Raw genomic sequence first — 18,909 nt, 5'->3', positions numbered from 1 at the left:
TAAGAAAAAAAAATCAGTTTAAATATATAGTTCACAATAAATACCCCAAATAATAATAAATAAAATAAAGCTAATATAGCTTTTTTAAAAAATTTCTAACCTACAGACAAAAGCACTTTAAAAATTACTATCTTGTTTAGAAATCAGTTTTTGTTAATTAAATCACTTACATGGCAGGTGGGCATTGTGACTTGCAATGCAAATATCACTATCACTGTATTTGTTGCCACAATATGGTATTTTTTTCACAGACAAGTTGGTAAAAAATGATAAGCCACACAGGGAAAAAAAAACTTGATTCTCTCTGCTGGTCCAATCAGTTTGGTTTCTTTGGATATAGCTTTGTTTAAGGATAAATGCTTCCACATTCCTGGATAAAGCCTTTGGAATACAGTATATACCAATACTGCAGTCTTCTTTTTGTAAAATTCTTGGAAATTTCCTGATATTCTTGAAAGTTGAACTCATCTTAGACGTGTGCATGGACTCCATGCAAAAGATGCTGAGCTAAAGGTCAATTGACACACAATGAAAAACACACTTTCTTAAGAGCACAAAAGATACATTAACCTTTATAGTCATTTACTAAATTCACCAATGAACACTAGCATTGGGATTGTGCTTAGAATGAAGAATGAACATTATTTTAAAAATCTATCATTCAATAGATCCTGAGCCTTCAAAATTAAATAATTATCATCTTAACATTGCAAAATAGAAAATTATAAAATTTAAACTAGATAATCAACAGTACAAGTAAATTAATTTAAAATATATTAATATTGAATGCACTGAATTAAATTACAATAGATTGAATCATCTACATCATATTTTACTTAAATTATCCAACTGGAAACTTGAGTAACAAATATTGGATCTATTGAATACTTTCTATATGACTAAAATCAAATACCACAGTAATTAACATAAAACAACATATGGTTGGCAAATCTCCCATACTTAGTTACCTTTACCGGGTTATGGGAAAACGTTGCTGTCTTTGGTAGAGACGTTAAATCTGCACCTTAACATCTTGTGTTTGGAGCCATTTGGAGCCATTTGTCGGAATCCTGTTCCACTGGAATTGCTAATTTAAGAGGAAATTGTAAAAATTGAGTAGGAATTCCCCTCTCTTAATAAGAGGGGGATTGAAGGACAGGTCAGAAATGCAAACAGCACTCAAATGTGATGCATAAAAAATACGAACAGATCCACGTCTCTGTGAAGCTGACTTTGGTCAAAGCGGAAGAGGTTTTCTATTGTACTGTACAATGTCTCTCAAAAACTGCATAGGCACACGTTAAAGACAATATTCAACTTTAAGAGGCGGGGAGTGTCGTCAAATGAAGCAGCGATGACCCTGGCATTGCTTCCTTCTTGTTGCTGTTTTGCTTTTCAACCCTTTCAAAACTCTGCTTCCCTAAACGACTAAGACATCCATTGAAACACAGTCCCTACGTTGTTTCCTGACGTGATTTTTTTTTACAAGTTCGTTGCAGAACAATTAGGTGCAGAAAAAGTTTCTTTGGTTTCGATTTAATAATAAATAGAAAAAAAAAGTATCAAGTGTCTTCAAGAGAGTTTTTAAAGCCTTTGGCTTGCCTTTGAACACATCAATCGTGTTCTAAAAGGGCCCGTTCAGTGGTGAATGTGCACATGTGGGAATAAAAAGACGCGTCGAAAGATCTCGTTTTAGGGAGGGGGGGGGGGAATAGAGCTACTTTATGCTTGTGCTTCTGCACTCACCATGGGAAGCCCCCTTCCCATGGTCTATTCAATGTGTTTGCAGTACTAAACTAACCTTGGTCATGAATCAAAAGTAAGTATAGAAATGCAGGACAAACAATAACCACTCTTCCAGTAGCTGCTGCTAGGGTTCAATGACCCTAATATTCTGGAGAGAGCAAACAGAGCCCCCCCCCCAAAAAAAAATCCATATGATTGGATATTATAGAATGTCACAGATGACTTGATTGAAAGGAATGTGCTTGAATGTGGTGTTTGCATCCTCGCCGTAATCAGCTCTACCCAAGGAGTGGATATGGTGCGAGCTCACGTTCAACAACAGTTACAAAAAATCAAATGATGTCACGCGAAGGTAGGCTTGAACATCTCCAGAATGCTTTTGATAATTTGTGCTTGCATACTCATCTCGAACGGCCCGTCAGTAAACAGTCCGATGAATGATGAGGTAGCATGACTCTACAAATGTCCTCAAGTAAGTCTCCTGCTTAAAAATTCAAAATGGGAATCACTTGTTCTCGGTATCCGTGCAAGCTTTCCCATATCCAAACTTCTAATGTTACCTGACAGCTGAACCAAATCACACATTAACATGATGTCTCCGTTGACACGTTCCACCCCCCCCCCACCCCCACACCCCCAACCTTCAGGCAAAGCACTGGACAGGTTATTGCTTGGCAACATCACTCATTGTGCCCTGCCTGGTTATATCCGAAAATCCACCAAACTGAGTCATAGGTTTGACAGAGCAGTCAAGTGATTTTAGGGTAATCCTATATGCCAGATGTGCCATCTCTCTTTTTTGTAAAATAAGGTGTGTTAATGAAGATTGTGCTTATGCACTCACCACTGAACAGCCTCTTCAAAAAGCAAAAGGGAAAAAAAAGTGTTGAGTTGTGCCCAGTTCAGGTGCACTGTCCTCAATCATGCTTTGGTACAAGTGCTTGAGGTGGATGATGAAGCGCCTGGGCTTGACATGGCTTCGTCCTGCCATTTGTCCAGGCTCCGTCTCCGGGCGTTCATAAAGAAATTACTGACCGTGCTTAACTCCAGGCCGAGCTGTTGCGAGATTGTGATCTGCATCTCCTTGGAAGGACGCTTATTTTCTTTGAAAATGGCGAAAAGAGTTCGGCGTTGAAGGTCAGTGAAAACTAGCCGTGGCTTCTTTGGTGTATTGCTCTTCTCTTTGTTCTGTTCTTGTTCTTTGCGTTTGCACGCTGCGAAAAGAAGAGATTATTTAAAAAAAAGTAAGGAACGTTTACAGAAACGGTCTGATTTTTAATCTGGTCAAAGTCATTATTTTTTTCCCTTTGAATATGCCCTTGAGTTGCTAACTGGGAAATCAGCAAAGTGTCCGATCCATTTCTGGTTCGTAAATAAAATTGAAGCAAAAGGACCGTACGATCATTTGTCATTGTGTAAACATTTTAAGTTATCTCATGATTTTGAAAAACCTATTTGAGTGCGCCGAGAACCCCCTGCGGTGCCGAACGATCATTGATGCTCATGAAAATGGTCTCCTCCAAATGGAGGTATGTAAAATTTACAAGGAGTACATGCGGCTACCCTTATTCCCCAGACCCCATTGCCTACCAATGGTGTTAAAAGGAGTTAGACTGTGGTCAACCATCGGTTTATGTTTTGAATCTCAGGGGTTTATGGATCGAATTCCCTCATTTCCCGAAACGTTGGAGCTGCAGATTTCTTTTAGCATTATTTGGATTAGAGCCTCACAGCTACAGACAAGTGGTTAATGTCGCAAGGACTCATAATGTTTCGCATCTGCTTTTCATCGTATTTCCTTCCCTTCCGTTGGATAGAAGGTACATGTTCTTGAGAACACAAGGACAGGTTCTTTCCGAATGTTATCAGGCCCTTGAATAGATCTCAGTCTTTTATAACTACTATGTTTTCTCTTCACTGCATTACAACTTTCTCCATACCCTCTACTCTTGACTGTTATTACAGTATTCCCCGCACCTATTTATTTTTATAGGCGTCGGATTGCTTGGATAGCATGCAAAACAAACCTTCTTGCTATAATTCCGAAGGGATAACAAATTCAAACACCAACCCTGTGAAGTGTCAAGTAAAAGTAGCTTAGCTGCTTGGAGAACCTGGCTCTACGCTCATGACTGGATCAAACACTTGCAGCCAAACACCGGTGCTAGACTGGATCAAGAGCTCGATCTGGACCAAAGAAGGGCTATCGCAGCTGGCTGGCATTGGACTTGAAATGGATGAAATTATTCGGCGCTCCTGTTCCAATGTCCTGTCTGGTGAGTTTGCGGCGAGCGAGCCTTTCCCTAGGACGTTATCCGCCGTGCGCACGGTGTTGGGTTTTTATCAAAGAGGGGAGCAAATTAGTCAACACTCAAGGAAGCATTTTGCGACATTATTTGCTGTCTTCAGTAAAGTTGGGGACTGTCAATTGTTTCACGGGACATAGAAGCAGCGCTAATCAAACACAAAGGAGACTTAATCCACAACAGGCTATCGCTACACAACTACTAAAAAACAGTTCTGCAAATAACACCTTGCTGTAAACAATGATTTTCCTGCTGACATGTCAAGCGCACCCAACAGATCCTCCTCCGCTATTTCTCACCACCAGACACATTTCCCTTCTCTTCCCGTCTCTGCCTTTTCAGGATTACTCCCTCAGTGACTCCCTGGTCCACTCCTCCCTTCCCACTATTTTCCCTCTTGGCATCTCCCCCTGTGACCACAGGAGGCGCTATACTTTCCCCCACACCACCTGCCCATCACCATCAGGGCCCCAAATAGTCCTTCCAAGTGAAGCAACATTTCATGAATCTGCAGGGGGCATCGCATCTACTGCTCTAGTTGAGGTCTTCTTTACATCACCCATTTAATTTAATTTCCCTATCCCATTCCCTTGCCAAACTTTCTGTCCACGATGTCATGCATTGCCAGCCTGACACCACCCGCAATTAGAGAAACAGCATCATTTGAGCACCCTCCAACTAGATGGACCTCCAGATTCTGTTAGCCCCTACCCCATCTATTCCTATGACTCCTCTCTGTCTCTCTTGACAGGCTCTGGCTCTGTATTGACAGAGCTAAACTCCCCCTCCCCCCAATCAATTCTCACGTTTCCTCTCTATTCTCCTCCTCTCCGTGCCTAATTAACACCTTTCGTCTGTTGGCCTGTGTTCTTTCCTCGTGTTTTTTTTTCTTTCCTTCTCCCCAGTCTTTTAATTCAGGTGTCTATCTGCTTTTTACTCATACCTTGAAGAAGGGCTCAGGCGCGAAAAGTCGGTTATATATCTATACCCCTATGGACGCTGCGAGACCTGCTGAGTTCCTCCAGCATTTCTGATTTTACTACAATCGCTGAAGTGTTCCGCTTTTTTCCTGGGAGAGGAGACTCTGTCCGAGGTGCTGAAGTTTCAGCTACGAATGGGTGTGATTTTTCGATTTCTTTAAAATGTTTTAACAGGATGTTAAAATATTAAATATAGTTCTATATTTACGAAATTTCCAGGAAACCTAATTATTATTGATTTTAATGTTGGAAAAGTAATATTTTATTAGTCCTGGGCCGGATCAGGTTCTCGGGCCAGACGGTGGCAGTATTGTACTCACATTATCTGTTGAGGTCCCGTGATGCCGCCTGACTTTAAAAAAAATTGGGCGTTATAGAATAACAAGGAAGCATTATTCTGCACTAATAATTGACATCCCAGTGAATAATCAACTCAAGTTCAAAGGGTCGCATCAGATTTTCCGATGTTTATTAATAAAGAACATAAATCAAACTGTGGACAAATTCAAGCTCCAATTTAGTTTCTCGCCAAAATTAGACTTGCAAAGCATGAAATCAAGATTATACTTGGTCATTGCCATTAATAATATTGGCAAATCGTAAATATGGTTGGCAATGAGTCGCATTTCATATTATTACCTGGCTCTAATTTCGACTGAACGGATCTTCAATAAAGAATACAAATTTATTTTATTGTATTAAATTGGGCAACCCTGTTATTAAGAATATAATTATCCTATTGAAACCTTGAATCAGGACCACGCATTCGGAACGTCTATAGCAGTTGTCTAATCCAGATAATTATCGGTTCTTAGTTATTGATCAACTCTACGAGTAAAGTTCGTTGATGGTGTAACTGGCTTGAGTCAATAAGTTATTCATAATGTGCCTCAATGGCATTCTGCAAATATTCTGCAGTGAGTAAGGGGCTCAAAAATCAGCTTCTGTCATGCTGATAAACTAAACTGGCCTGACAGGAATTAAACACGAGAGTTTGGGGTTATGTAAACTAATTGTCAGCTTTCATCAATGAAGCCACGTTATCAAATATACATCGCACTGTCCGTCTATCTTTAAGAATATACACGAACTAATAAAATGCTTCTTAATTTTATAATTGGAAGTTATGAATTTTTCCGCCATATCGGCATTTTTCTCTGCTCTCTTCCACAATTTTCTGAAGGTAATGTTTCCTAGCTTGTGTAAATTGATACCAGGCATTAATATCGCTTTCCCCCACCCCGCCCAACCCTGGATTTCAGCTTGCAGAGCCACTGCAGAACACCCCTGCCTTGATCCAACCTTCCTCTCTCAAGCACAGACCAGTGGAAGAAATGATGCAGAAACCAAGGCAGCTGAAGTCAGCAGAAGCATCCATGTTTCGGCCTGAGCTCGCTGAGTGGAGAAGGAATGAACATTGAGATAGCCCAGCCTCGATGTCTAAGGTACTTCCTCCCTCCACGACATTAAGTTCTGCCAATTATGTTTAACTTATTGTTAAGGCGATTTGGATATTTAACAAATTAAATTGAGAGTTCCAAAAAATACTCTCCAATGGAGAGATTGGAGATTGGAGAGAATTTTGAGAAAAGTTGGCAGCGATTTATGCACGTCCTAACTACGCAATTAATCCAAACTAACATCTTACAGAAACTCAAGCATTCGAGTAATTAACAGACCTACTCCGCTAATGAACGAAGAGTGAAAATCCACCCATTCAAGTTCAACATCTGTGTGGAATTGCAATATCCGACTATTCTTCACGTGTGCAGCAGGATGTTAGTTAATTCTGTCCAAATCTCATTAATTCTGTCCAAATTTCCTTGCGGCCATTATTGAGCAGCCTTAGAACCCATGTTTCATATAAATATTCTATGGTAAAGTTGGGGGCATTTTCTTTTTACATTTGAGGTCAGTAATTTAGTAGTTTGCCCAGGAAAGACCAGAGCTCAAACCAGATGTGTTGAGAGGCATCCCATCATTCCCTTCTCCATGATCTCAATACAAAACAATGGCCTAATGTACGTTGGTTTCCAGAACCTAAACCAATGACCGTAACACCAAATAACCTTAACAAGAGTGATAATAAAAGATAGCTCATGTTACCACACCATATTCATCAACCAGTCGATTAATTTCGGCCACTAGATATCAACACTTCACGTATCACGAGGAGAGTTATCAAGACATGTTTTGATTTTACTTGGACTTCGAGTGAACATTATTGAATGTTGCGGTGAAGTAGTTGTTGGTGCTTTATTTTTCAATTGAAACATCAGTCATATCAAGGACAGTCAGAAACTCAGGGCGGGCACTTTCCTCGCATGCATAAGCATTCAAAGTCAAATACTGACATCACGTAAGAGCGTCACTCATATTCGAAACAAAAACAGTAATTTTGCAATGTTTATAATCGAAGGCTATTTCCCCATCTCCACACCTAAAAGGTACAAGAGCTGTGACACATCCAATTACTGGAATATCATTTATTTAAATGACAATGGGAAAATAGATTTGAATATACTTTCTAATCACCTTGAACGAAAAACATAAATGTTTACTATTGCTGCTTCGATAAAGATGATGCTCCAATTACTGTTAAAATTATTTTGTTTATTAATAACTTTCTATTGCTATAGTTCGATGTATTATTTGTTTGCCATTTTTGAATGCTGTTACCCGCAAATCTAATTTTCCAGCATTTGTATTATTTTAATAATTGATTTTTTTTAAATTGCTTTCGCTATTATATACAGTAAGCAAATTCGAAATCTTTGAAATGAACTGCAGCACCTAAATATTCTTCACTTTAATTCGTCTATTCTAGATCATATATTGTTATAGTGTGACGCTGTTGGGCCCATAGTTCAAACAAGGCAATAATAACTCCGGTAAAACATAAAACACACATCAGGGGTGATACACTCGTGTACGATGCCACAGATAACGAGCACGTATTTCCCAATCAGTTTCAGCGAGCAATCAGTCTCAACAGTCAAAAAGTCAATCTGATGACGTTTAAATGTTAATTTCATCCTCTGATGTGACGATTAATTAATCTTGCTCCTTAACAAAGCCTGTTTGCATAAACCATGTGCAGCACAAGTAAAAAGACAAAGGGTTAAATACACGAACGTGAGACGTCACGCTAATTTCTAAGCGTTTGTATGTACACATGCAATATATAGAATCAATTTGCGTAACCTCGAGTGAAAGCGGCGATCCAGGCCATTTCTCCAACAATGTGCAGCCATAGAAACATATTGCAAATAAATCAATTAGCCTGCACCAACGCTGAACCCTGCCCTTTGAACTCCGCAGAAGATTAATAAACCCCATTAACTCACACAATGCTCTTTAAATTGTTTCACGTTCTTTTTTAAAAAAGCATAACAGTTGATTCAGGAAGCGGGTCGGAATTGGTGGAATCATTTCACCCAATGAAACATTTTGAATTCTACTCTTTTTAAATAAAAAAAAAATAAACCCAGGGCCTTTTTCACTTAAGGCCAAACCTTCCAACATGCACGAAGTTCAACTGCATTCTACGTCAGTCATTTCAATTCCAGGCAGTTTAAAGTTCTCGCTATTTATCTGAACTCAGCGAACCAGCTTTATCTATTCTTGACTTGCATTTATTCTCCTGTTCTGTACTTTGCTGTGAACGTGATTTGAAAATGAGTAGAAAGTACATTCTGTAGCACCCACAGGTTTTCCAGGTTAACATCAAAATATTCTATTATTACACATCGAGACCAGTAAACTACATTTCTTTCAGTTTTGCGAGGTAAATGCGTAAACGGCAATAATTATGTTGAATGAATAAAATAGATTTTGTATAAAAATTATTTAACTGCTAAATGCAACGAATAAACTGCATCCGTTATTTTATTCAAAGAAAACTTGACATTTCTTCCAATATAAATTGGAAATTCGTAAACTTTGTTTCAATCAGTCTCACCATGTTGAATAGAACATTGAACGTTACAGTAGAGTATAGGCCCTTCGGCCCTCGATGTTATGCCGACCCATATATCCCTTCCTTAAAGGAAAGTATTAAACATTCCCTACCCCATAACCCTCTATTTATTTCTTTCATCTATGTGCCTGAGTCTCTTAAATCCATTCAATATTTCATCTTCCCCCACCATCCCTGGCATGGCATTCCAGGCACCCACAACTCTCTATGTAAAAAAACCCTACCACTGTTGTCTCCCCTAAACTTCCCTCCCTTAACTTTGTACATATGTTTCCTGCTCTTGCCCCAGGAAACAGTCACAGGCTGTCCACCCTATTTATGCCTCTCATAATCTTGTAGGCCTCTATAAAGTCTACGCTCCAAAGTGAAAAGTCCCAGCTCTGCTAACCTTGCCTCATAAGACTTGTTTCCCAATCCAAGCAATCTGACATCTTGTGACATCTTTGTCCTAGGGTCTACAATAGTGGTCCCTTCTGTCAGGGACCAATTTACACTCCCATCTCCTGTTCCAAGTTTATCCGAAGCTTATCCTTTCTTCTTATCCTCTCTTTCTTTCTCTTTGATTCTGTCAATGCATTATTCTTTAGGACTCGCCTCCTTCTGCTCTACTGTGAATTCATATATTTGCCGGATATTCCTGCTTTCCTTTGTTATTTTTGCACAATTGTTATATTATGGGAAAGTTCGGAGACGTACTGTTGTATTTCCATTGCATAACTCTAACCATAGATAGAGTTCAGTAGACATGGATTACAAAACCACGCATCCCATTAGGATTACAAATGAAAAAATCAATAATGGGTTCTAATTACCTGTAAAGTTAAACAGCGCAGGCTGGAGAGCCAGCATCACATCCCTGCTCCCCCAGCGGCCGAGGTCTTTTAAATATTCAAGAATTGCATCTATTTGATAGGTGAAAGTACCGACATAGTTATGGAACTTTATGAGTCTTGGGTCCTTATTTAAACGCATGCCAGCATAGAAAATCCAACAGGTACATCACCAATTTTTTGGATATTTGTTCTTGCATTAAAGTAAGTATTCAGTTTCTTTACATGAAATCAGCCAAGGTCACGCGCTCTATGGCTAGCAGGGCAAATATGTTTTTTTAGTAAGATATTTGCGATGTATTGGAAATGTCAAATTTAATGTTCTATCGCGTACTTGATGCACTTATATTGTATTTTTTTGTTATCAACGGTCTTAAAATTATACTCAAATAATTGTTTTTTACTTTTACACATGCCATCCTTGGAAAGGTCACATTTCTCATGATAAACACGACTTGAGCATGACGACATGAAATTTAATGTCAAGGTTAAACCTAATCACACCTACATTTGATTCAGTTCTGATCAAAAATAATCGACACGACAGTTTTACTCGCTTTCAGTCTTCAGAGAAGCTCTTCACACTGCAGAGCTAATTCAGGAATGTCTGTTTCATTTTAATTTTCTAGCATCCGTGGCGTGTTGATTTTGCGTTTTGCTTGGGTTAGGCTAATACTTATGGCCCACCTATCGTTGCTTAAAGTTATTTCCTTTGACAGATTTCCTTCAGGAAAAAGGACGATGTTTAAAATCGACTAAAATATTTGCTGCGGGGATTTCGTCCGGTTGTACTTGTACAATCAGATGATAATAAACTTGATTTGACTATAATTAGTGAAGTCTTCAGCAAATAACATATATGCACATGAAATTATGTAATGTGTGTAACTTTGTGTCACACTTTGAATAGTAAATTATAAAATTAATCTCAATCTACGAATGTTAACAAAAGTGGTTCTACAAGGGCGAACACAGAGCAGTATGCTTTGTTGAATTTGTCCTTTCCATAGAGCTATTGTGTACAATTTGTTCTATTTATTTATGTCATGTACGTTGATTGCAATGATATAAAAAAAAGCCCTATACAACTTTAAATGGACATTTACAATCTCCAACGTGCGAAAAATTGATAAGATAATCTTAGCCAAAAGGCTAAAGCTAAAAAAAAGGGAATGACCCCCATCTCCTCAGCAAAGCACCTAACAAGTGAATAAACTATTCTAAAATATCTGCCCCAACGACGCCCTTCTGTCATTGTTCGCTCTGTGTTCACGCTTGTAGATCTATTTGTTTTAGGTGTTCTTGTATTTCCCATCAGTAACACATCGAATGACCATGGAATATTAAAAAGAACAACATCCGGGTAAACAGTAAATCTATGCAAGAGGTTCTTTGAACATGCGGTTTCCTTAAAGGGAAAGGCTGGATCAATGCGATCGATCGCAAAGGTTTCCCCTCTTCCTACATCAAATGAATGTCGTTGCTGATAAAGCCTCAGACCGGGAGCTTCACGGGGCGAATTAATTCTCCATTGTTTTTTACTCGGGTTGTGACAAAATGAAAATCGATGTCAGAGAGTCACTAACACCACAAATAAAACAAAGGCTTGTTTGTACTGACCCGCGATCTGAATGAGCAAAGTTCTTTGTGATTGTGTGTGTGTGTGTGTGTGTGTGTGTGTGTGTGTGTGTGTGTGTGTGGAAACACGATTTACCAGCAATTTCTAAATTAAAGAAATATCCACAAAACAATGTGCAAAATACAACAACGTTCAGAACTAAGAGTAGCGTGAGGAGCTGTAAGTGGGATGAGGGAGCAGGAGATATTTTTTTTACTTTTACACATGCCCTCCTTGAAAAGGTCACATTTCTCATGATAAACACGACTTGAGCATGACGACATGAAATTTAATGTCAAGGTTAAACCTAAATCTTGCGAGAGGAGACGCATCATCTCAAATTGTTTAAAGTGCGACGGCTGTTTAGTATTGAGGGTTCATATAATAACTATATTATTTTTGTAGAATTTTAGAATTATATTGTAATCACAATTACAATTCAAGGGACGCTGGACGGGATATGAAAGGGGATTCAATTTACGGAAGTCAAATTCTCCAGATCAATATTTCCAGAATTAAGAAACTGGTCTTAGACATCAGCGGAATACCGTGCCACGTAAATTGCGCTCGTTTGTTTTCACATTGTTACATGTCCTACTGATAAGAGGAAATCCCCAGAGAACAATAAATATCGATATGCAATTATGCTATTAAAATCTGTATATTATGTATGGCCTACATGCATGAAGTTTGACAACGGCTCATTCCTCTTAAAGCTGCCAAACATTTCGACAAAAAAAACACCAAGTTTTACAGCGATATTTGTAAAAAACAATAGGCTTTGCAGCTTAAAGTGACTGTGTTTCCAAGTTGACCTTCAGTGTTATGATTTGAAAATTAAATACGGGCTCCGCACATATTTTACATTTAAACATGCAAAAAGTATTTTGTGTCGATAATGGACACCGGGAAAGACATACGATGCATGTTTAGTGGTAGATACATGGAAACAATTTTAATTGTCTGCAAGCTTTTCAAATAATTGCTTTGCTTTGAAATAATTGAGGGAGCGTTAATCCTGCTGCGTAAAGTCAAATTTTAATGCCCCCAGGGCACTCTAAAGTGGCCAATTATATAAGAACGATAATCATACCACAACTGGAGCAACATATAAAGGCCTTAAAACAGCTTCAAATAAATAAATAAGAAACAATGAGTTAGTGTGGGTGCTACTGAAGGAGTTAATGTAACAGATGCAGAAACGGCAATGTTTAACCCCGATCAGATTCCTGATCATTCAATCCGGTTTGGGAAGACAAATGCGATTCAAAAAATAATTATGAAATGTGCCGAACGAAAGTAGCTCAATGTCCTGAAGAAAAAGAAAATGTGTATTTTATAAAATAATTAGATTTATGTATTCAGGTCTTCGGTGAGATTTTTAAATGGTTAATAAAATTTGTGATGGTAACTGGATTTAGTATTGTATCATGGCGAGAGGATACCTTTCTCTCTCCCCCCCCCCCCCCCTCATTCCACGTTCTCCCACTCTAACAAGGCACACCACTTGAAATGCCGCTGATTCTTTACCATGTACATTCCAGTATCCCAGAAGAGCGCCTAATTCATACTCGAATGCAATAATTGTCCGCCCGCAGTCCTTCACATCAAAAACATTTGAATGCGCCATGCTCCCATCTAGGCAGTTGGGAAAATAGGCGATCATGCCGGCACAACAATGTGGATCGAGAGGTCTGTCCTGTTTTGCAGCTTTCTCTGTTCTATGCTGGAATGCAATTTCCCTGTGCTGAACCGTTTGACAAGAGCCGCGCGGGTGATCTTAAAAAAATACTGGACATCCAATCGCTTTGACATGCGATTTGCTGCGCTAATTGGATCTCTGTCACTGAAAGCGCAGTCGCTCCAGACATGAAGTTTGCTGCCGAGATAGGTTTATACTGTATCTCAGACAAAAAAGAACATAGTCACTAACACCACAAATAAAACATACCAGTTTTTGTTGGTGACAAATATTAAATGAAATAATCTCGGTTAAAATGCAAAATTGTATCACATATAATTTTCATTGTTGATTTGACCGTCTTAACCCTTTAAAGAGAGTCGGGAAGATAAAGCATCCAGGATTATTTTGGTAATGTAGTCTACCTCCAGTGGCGTGTTTTTATTAATGTTTTAGTGAACTTTAAATCTACCCATTTGCAAGTTTTGACAATCATGTCATTCTACATTTGGCATGAACATAGAAAGAAAACCGCGTCGATACTCATAAATAGTAAAATTGCTTGAGAAAAACATGCGAACTAATTATTATCATTAAATTAAATGTTGTGAAAACGGTTGCGAGGAGGTTATTCAAACTATCAGGAGACAAAGGGATGATAATGGGGAAGGCAGTGCCGGGAAGACTAGCAGTCTTACTGGAACAAGTCGGATCAGATTCCAGATCAATGTCTAACCAGGTCCTTAGGTTTATGTTATTGTTGCCAGCATTAATGCCCTTTTAATCTTCTAAAGATTATCCTCATCGATCCATGTCCATATACACTGATTTTTTTATAAAGTGACATAACCACATTTATTGAAATGCTGTGATAAAAATAAATGCCACTGTTTCATTTTTCCTCCCGAATCCCCCCTCCCCCCCACCCCTTCCTTCGCCTTGCAGTTCCGGAATCTACACTGGTGAACATTAATAAGGTGAAGCCCTTTCACACAAGGGGGTTGCCCGAGGAGTGAGAGAATTTCAATTATTAATTTCCCAATTGCAACAATAACAACAACAGATCCGGGTGATTGGAAAGGCGGCGGAGATTATGGTGTCAATATTGCGGGTAAAGTACAGTATTGGATTTATAAAACAGTATGGCATTAAGCCTCTCCTGCATATCCATACTTCAGAATAATTTAAATTTTATTTGATCATTCTCTCTTAGCGGGTGTTCTAAACATAAATCATTCAGGGAACCATCGCGAGATAGAAAGGTACTGGTTGACAAAAGCTATCAGCTCCAGCGGCGAATGAATCCCCAGATTTTCCCTGCTTTAAAACCAAAGCAAGGGTGACGTTGCAGTAAGCAACCGGTCATGCAGAGATTTTCATTAATAATTCATATCTGCGGCTTCTTTTCAAAGCACTGCAAGTACGGGGAAAATATAAAAGAGCGCCCAGCACATAATATGCCTCAGAATTTACCAACATCGCTCTCACGAGGACTCCGACAAATGCCATACTTTGGATGAAATGTTGTTTCTCGGGTCATTCTCTCCCTCTCTAGATCTCCGTTCAGCTGATGAATAAGAATTTATATCTCCTGAATCCTTACCGACCGAACTTATTGCAGCATCTCGCGCAATGGGTTGATAAGTGTGCAACATACTTTAGGAAATATTTATTTTACTGTCGGGGTTGTTCTTTTTTTTATTGCGCTGTGCTTACACACACTAAATCAGCGGGACGATCAACAGTCCAATTATTCAAATGAGAATTGATCGGGAACCTGAGCGATGCAGGGTGAAATTCATTTGCACAGCAGCAAATAAAAAATGCGCTAAATGCAAACTCAAAAGATACCTTTAATTTGGTGGGTTTTTTTTTGGCTGAGCTCTGAGACTTTGATTGTGTCTTGATATTGTTTGTCAGTCATATAAGTCTCGAAGATAGTTATGAAAATATTTCATATTTCAAGGCAGTTTCCAAAAACATCTCGTTCAGATGAGAAGCTGGGCGAATCCAAAACTAATAGCGGACAGAACGTTTCCGAAGGGCCCTTGCTCTTCGTCTATGTCGAGCGAATGCATTTTAATTCTCGTAATTAATTATCGCTAATTTGGCAACTTGTCATCTTAAATACTTGGCGATGTTGGGGCACTTTTCAAAAATGATAACTTGTTTTCGTGTTTTTGCATAGTTTAAAATGAAAATATATCAGATTGCTTGTCGTTTAAAAAAAAATGTGATTTCCAATTAATTTTGAAGTGGCGTGTAAAGTGAGAACATGAGATCAGATGAAATGAAAAGAATGTTAGCAAAATGGAACAATTACGGCGTCCACGTTCATCGGGCTCGCCGCGCAGGGAGTTACTTTTTCCACGAAATGGAGGGAAAAGCCAAGTTTAATACAAAATGTAATTGCAACAATTATGCCACGTGGCCCTAGTTTACGCCATGGGCTCCGCTTTTTTAAGGGGATATTGACGGCAAGAATGAAAACAAACATTGTATGTAATAAATGATGGTAATATATCACCTTCAATGGGCGGAAATATAAAGTTTATCTTTCCCTGTGAAAAATATAAAATGACCATCAGCCCATGATGCATTTTTCTCCAATCTCCACTGATAATAATTAACATTCACAATGCCCTGCCCAATGTAAAAGTGTCTCTCGTAAATCACTCACTCTTTTCTAAGCAGTGAAACAAATACATGAATTAAGCTACCCATTGTGATAGATGTTGTTTCCATTGTCCTTGGGAATTATCAGAATTATATATATATGTGTGTGTGTGTGTATAATACACACACCAAAAACTATGAAGTACCTCACATACAACCACACACACATCTATATATTTACAAATAAAATTTATTCAAGAAAAGCCTTCAACAATTACTTAAATTGCTTTGAAAGATAGCATCTTAAATATCATACAGTGGGTATCAAAGAAGATTGAAGAACAATGGAATAGAAAAATCCTCAAAATGCACAATTTAATTATATTTTATTAATTAGTTCCTAACTGCAGCCAAATCACCCAACACAATAGGAATGAGCGGCCAATGGAGCCGCCAGGGGGCGGAAAAGCAATTCCACCGATTTCCCCAAAGGATTGAAGCTCGTTCATCCAGTGCCGAATCGCTGTGATTCCCCACAATAAAATGACCGTTTTGCTTATCGCCTTATCTCTTGGTTTCAACGCATGCAGAAGCGACCACTGCGCACTCTGCAGCCGTGACCGAAACGCGAAACCATGCTTTTGTCCCCTCCTGTCCACGTTTTCAAGACTAATCTGCCTGTAAGTAGCGACAGTTATGCCAAAACAATGACTCTTTCGAGGAAGAAACCGTCGCGTTGAGAACCAGCTCAGTAATGCAGACTGAACAGAAATCGGTCGGATTTCTTCCACCCGCTCAAACCTGGCAATGAGCAAGGACAGACCACAATACTCTGATTTTCATCCTGACGGACTTTAATCTCTAGAATGGGTTCATGTTAATAAAAGGGCGGAAAGGCTGCTGTATTACAAAGGAGACTGGTCTTGATATAGTCATACAGGCCGCCAGTACTCAGGGATTTGGACGGTGAAAGTGCAAATTTGTTTAGTGCCCATTAAGTAGGGGGAATAAATGCCATTTGGACCGAGCATTAATTGAATGATAATTAGATGTTGATGTCCGACCACGTTACTATTGTGGGTGTGTCATTTCGTTCAGGGGACTATTGAAATGTTTCATCACAGAGCTATTGTGCGAGCTTCAGACTAAGGAGGAACCTCAACGAGTTCTGCGGTGGTTGCAGAGGGGAAACAAAAAGAGAAAAAAAGATAATGTATGGGTCTTCTTGCCGTAGTGGTACGGTTCCCTATAAGCACAAAGACGGCAGTCCCTTGTTGTTAAAACACAGCATGGCTCAAATAAGAACGGCATTTTGTTTTGGACCATTTGCACAGTTTCTCTCTATTTCCCACCAATTCTCACTGTCTAATTAGAATGGGCATGCAGCATTTCCCGCTTTACCTGCGAGCCTTAAGGCTGACATTCTCTGGAACTCAGGCTCCTGCAGCCATTTCCACATCCGCCTGAACGTTTCTCGTCCGGATTTAAGTTTACTCCAAGGCTTGGGGTTTCTTAAAAGGTCAGAGAGGGTTCCCTGCGAACGGCACAGCACCCTCTGAGCGAAGATGGCCTGCGGTATGCTGTAGCGTTTGAGTTCCGCTGTGATCCTTTGTGCTACTTCTTTGGTATTAATTTCTTCCAGCTGGCCCGAGCTGGTGGTCTGCGAGCCGGAGGAGGACGGAGGCCGATCGCGGCTTGAAGCCAACACGGGCCCGTGAGACTGATGGTGGCTTGAGTGACCGTGGTGATGGTGATGCATGCCGTTCAAATGTGGCATCATGCCCGCCGACGGGGCTCCAAGACTCCGAGAGAGGTGCTGGTCCCCTCTGGCCAGCATGGCTGGATGAGCTTCGAAGTTGGGGCTCAGCATCTTGTCGTGGCTGTTGGAGCCGTAGCCCTGGATGCCCTGATGACTGTTGTGGATGGAAGCCAGGCCATTTCCCAGAGGGTTGCTGGACAGAGGAGAGAGATTCTGAGTCATCCCGGGCATGTCCTTGTGGTACGGACTGTAGAGATTGTTCATGGCAGCGGGCAACCCCCTTTCATCCCGCATCAGGGTGAAGCTCCCGCTCACGTTGCCCGCGAGTCGCTGGTGGTGGTGGTGGTGGTGGTGGTGGTGGTGGTGGTGAGGGTGGTGGAACTTATCCGAGACGGTGGATATAGGAGGCAGGGGCTGGAGTGGTGTCAGGGTGGTATAGGTGCTGCTCATACCCATGCCCATGCCCGGGGGAGACTCGCAGGACATGCTCATTGCCGGGTGCAGCGGGATAGAGAGCTCCGGGCGGTAGTCCCCAGTCCCATCCAGGATGGAAGCCATACTGGACACCATTGCAGATCTTGTCGTCAGTTCCCGATGAGCCGCTGAAACTGCCTGCCGCTGCTGGCTGTTCATCAGATCGCCCGTGGATTGCTCATGGCTTATTCCACCATGCAAATTCCCAATGCTGTCCATTGTAATCTCCGGGTTCATGGCATATACCTCTTTGGCTAGACATCTATACGCGTTGTTCATTCAGTCCATTAACGATTAGTATTTTCTTTCTTTTGGGTTGATAAATGAATGGATTTTCTTGCTACATATATATGCATGTATATATTATAATATATGCTCAGACATATATATAAACACGCATATATGTTCAAAGGAAAAAGAAATATAAAATTGTTAAGGCCTCACGGGTTGCAAAGATCACCGATAACTCTCAGGCGGGTCAGTGCTGCTTCTCGCCATGTCCGAGTCTGTCCTCCTCCTACGTCGACTGTTTAGACAGCTGAAGCCAGCCCTAGACGCATTCGGTCCTGGTTCAACCTAAATCGCTAACGTAAAGGGGAGCGGGTGTTTCTGACGGACACCAATGCAGAGCGTATGAGAAGCGCTCCTTCCCTCTCCAATCGGCCTGGGTGGAAAGACCTGGAGGTGGATTATCCAATGGTGGCGGTCAGGGGCGGGATGTCCGTTGATCAGGTTCGATTGACGGGTTGGGCACAATCTGCCTCTCGCGCCCATTAGAACGCCCCACGCACCACCTAAATCCAACCCCCCCCCCCCCCCTCTTCTCCCTCCCCACCCCAACACCAGCGCCGCAACCCACCACAGGCCACCTTCATCTCCGCGCCAACCCCCCCCCCCACTTCCGGGTTCTAAGTAAGTCA

General features: G+C 40.5%; 1 protein-coding gene and 1 long non-coding RNA gene across 3 annotated transcripts in view; one reads left to right on the top strand and one right to left on the bottom strand.

The window, feature by feature from the left end:
• Window positions 1-993: 993 nt before the first annotated feature.
• Window positions 994-18,760, bottom strand: onecut2 (one cut homeobox 2). The gene is made up of 2 exons (XM_069923951.1): window positions 17,158-18,760; window positions 994-2,960 (listed from the first exon to the last, which is right to left on the bottom strand). Exons 1-2 carry the CDS (start codon window positions 18,266-18,268, stop codon window positions 2,668-2,670), a joined length of 1,404 nt encoding a protein of 467 aa, XP_069780052.1. The 5' UTR covers window positions 18,269-18,760; the 3' UTR covers window positions 994-2,667.
• The window catches only part of LOC138757135 (uncharacterized), a 48,148-nt gene continuing 47,141 nt past the window's right edge, over window positions 17,903-18,909 (top strand). The window contains exon 1 of one of the 2 annotated variants that reach the window (XR_011353359.1): window positions 17,903-18,901. This is a non-coding gene — a long non-coding RNA (uncharacterized lncRNA). The remainder of the gene's footprint in view (window positions 18,902-18,909) is intronic. The other variant, XR_011353362.1, reaches the window with a different exon arrangement.

This window comes from Narcine bancroftii, chromosome 3 (assembly GCF_036971445.1).
Source record: "Narcine bancroftii isolate sNarBan1 chromosome 3, sNarBan1.hap1, whole genome shotgun sequence".
NCBI lineage: Eukaryota > Metazoa > Chordata > Chondrichthyes > Torpediniformes > Narcinidae > Narcine > Narcine bancroftii.
The sequence above is the reverse complement of the archived record's forward strand: the minus strand, read 5'-3'. Positions and strand labels throughout refer to the sequence as shown.

Bases quoted from the DNA above. Each gene is read 5' to 3' on its own strand.
- onecut2 (XM_069923951.1), bottom strand. From the start codon at position 18,268: ATGAACAACGCGTATAGATGTCTAGCCAAAGAGGTATATGCCATGAAC. The intron at 2,961-17,157 runs GTAAAGCGGGAA...TTCTTTTCGCAG, and splicing joins GTCAGCCTTAAGGCTCGCAG to CGTGCAAACGCAAAGAACAA.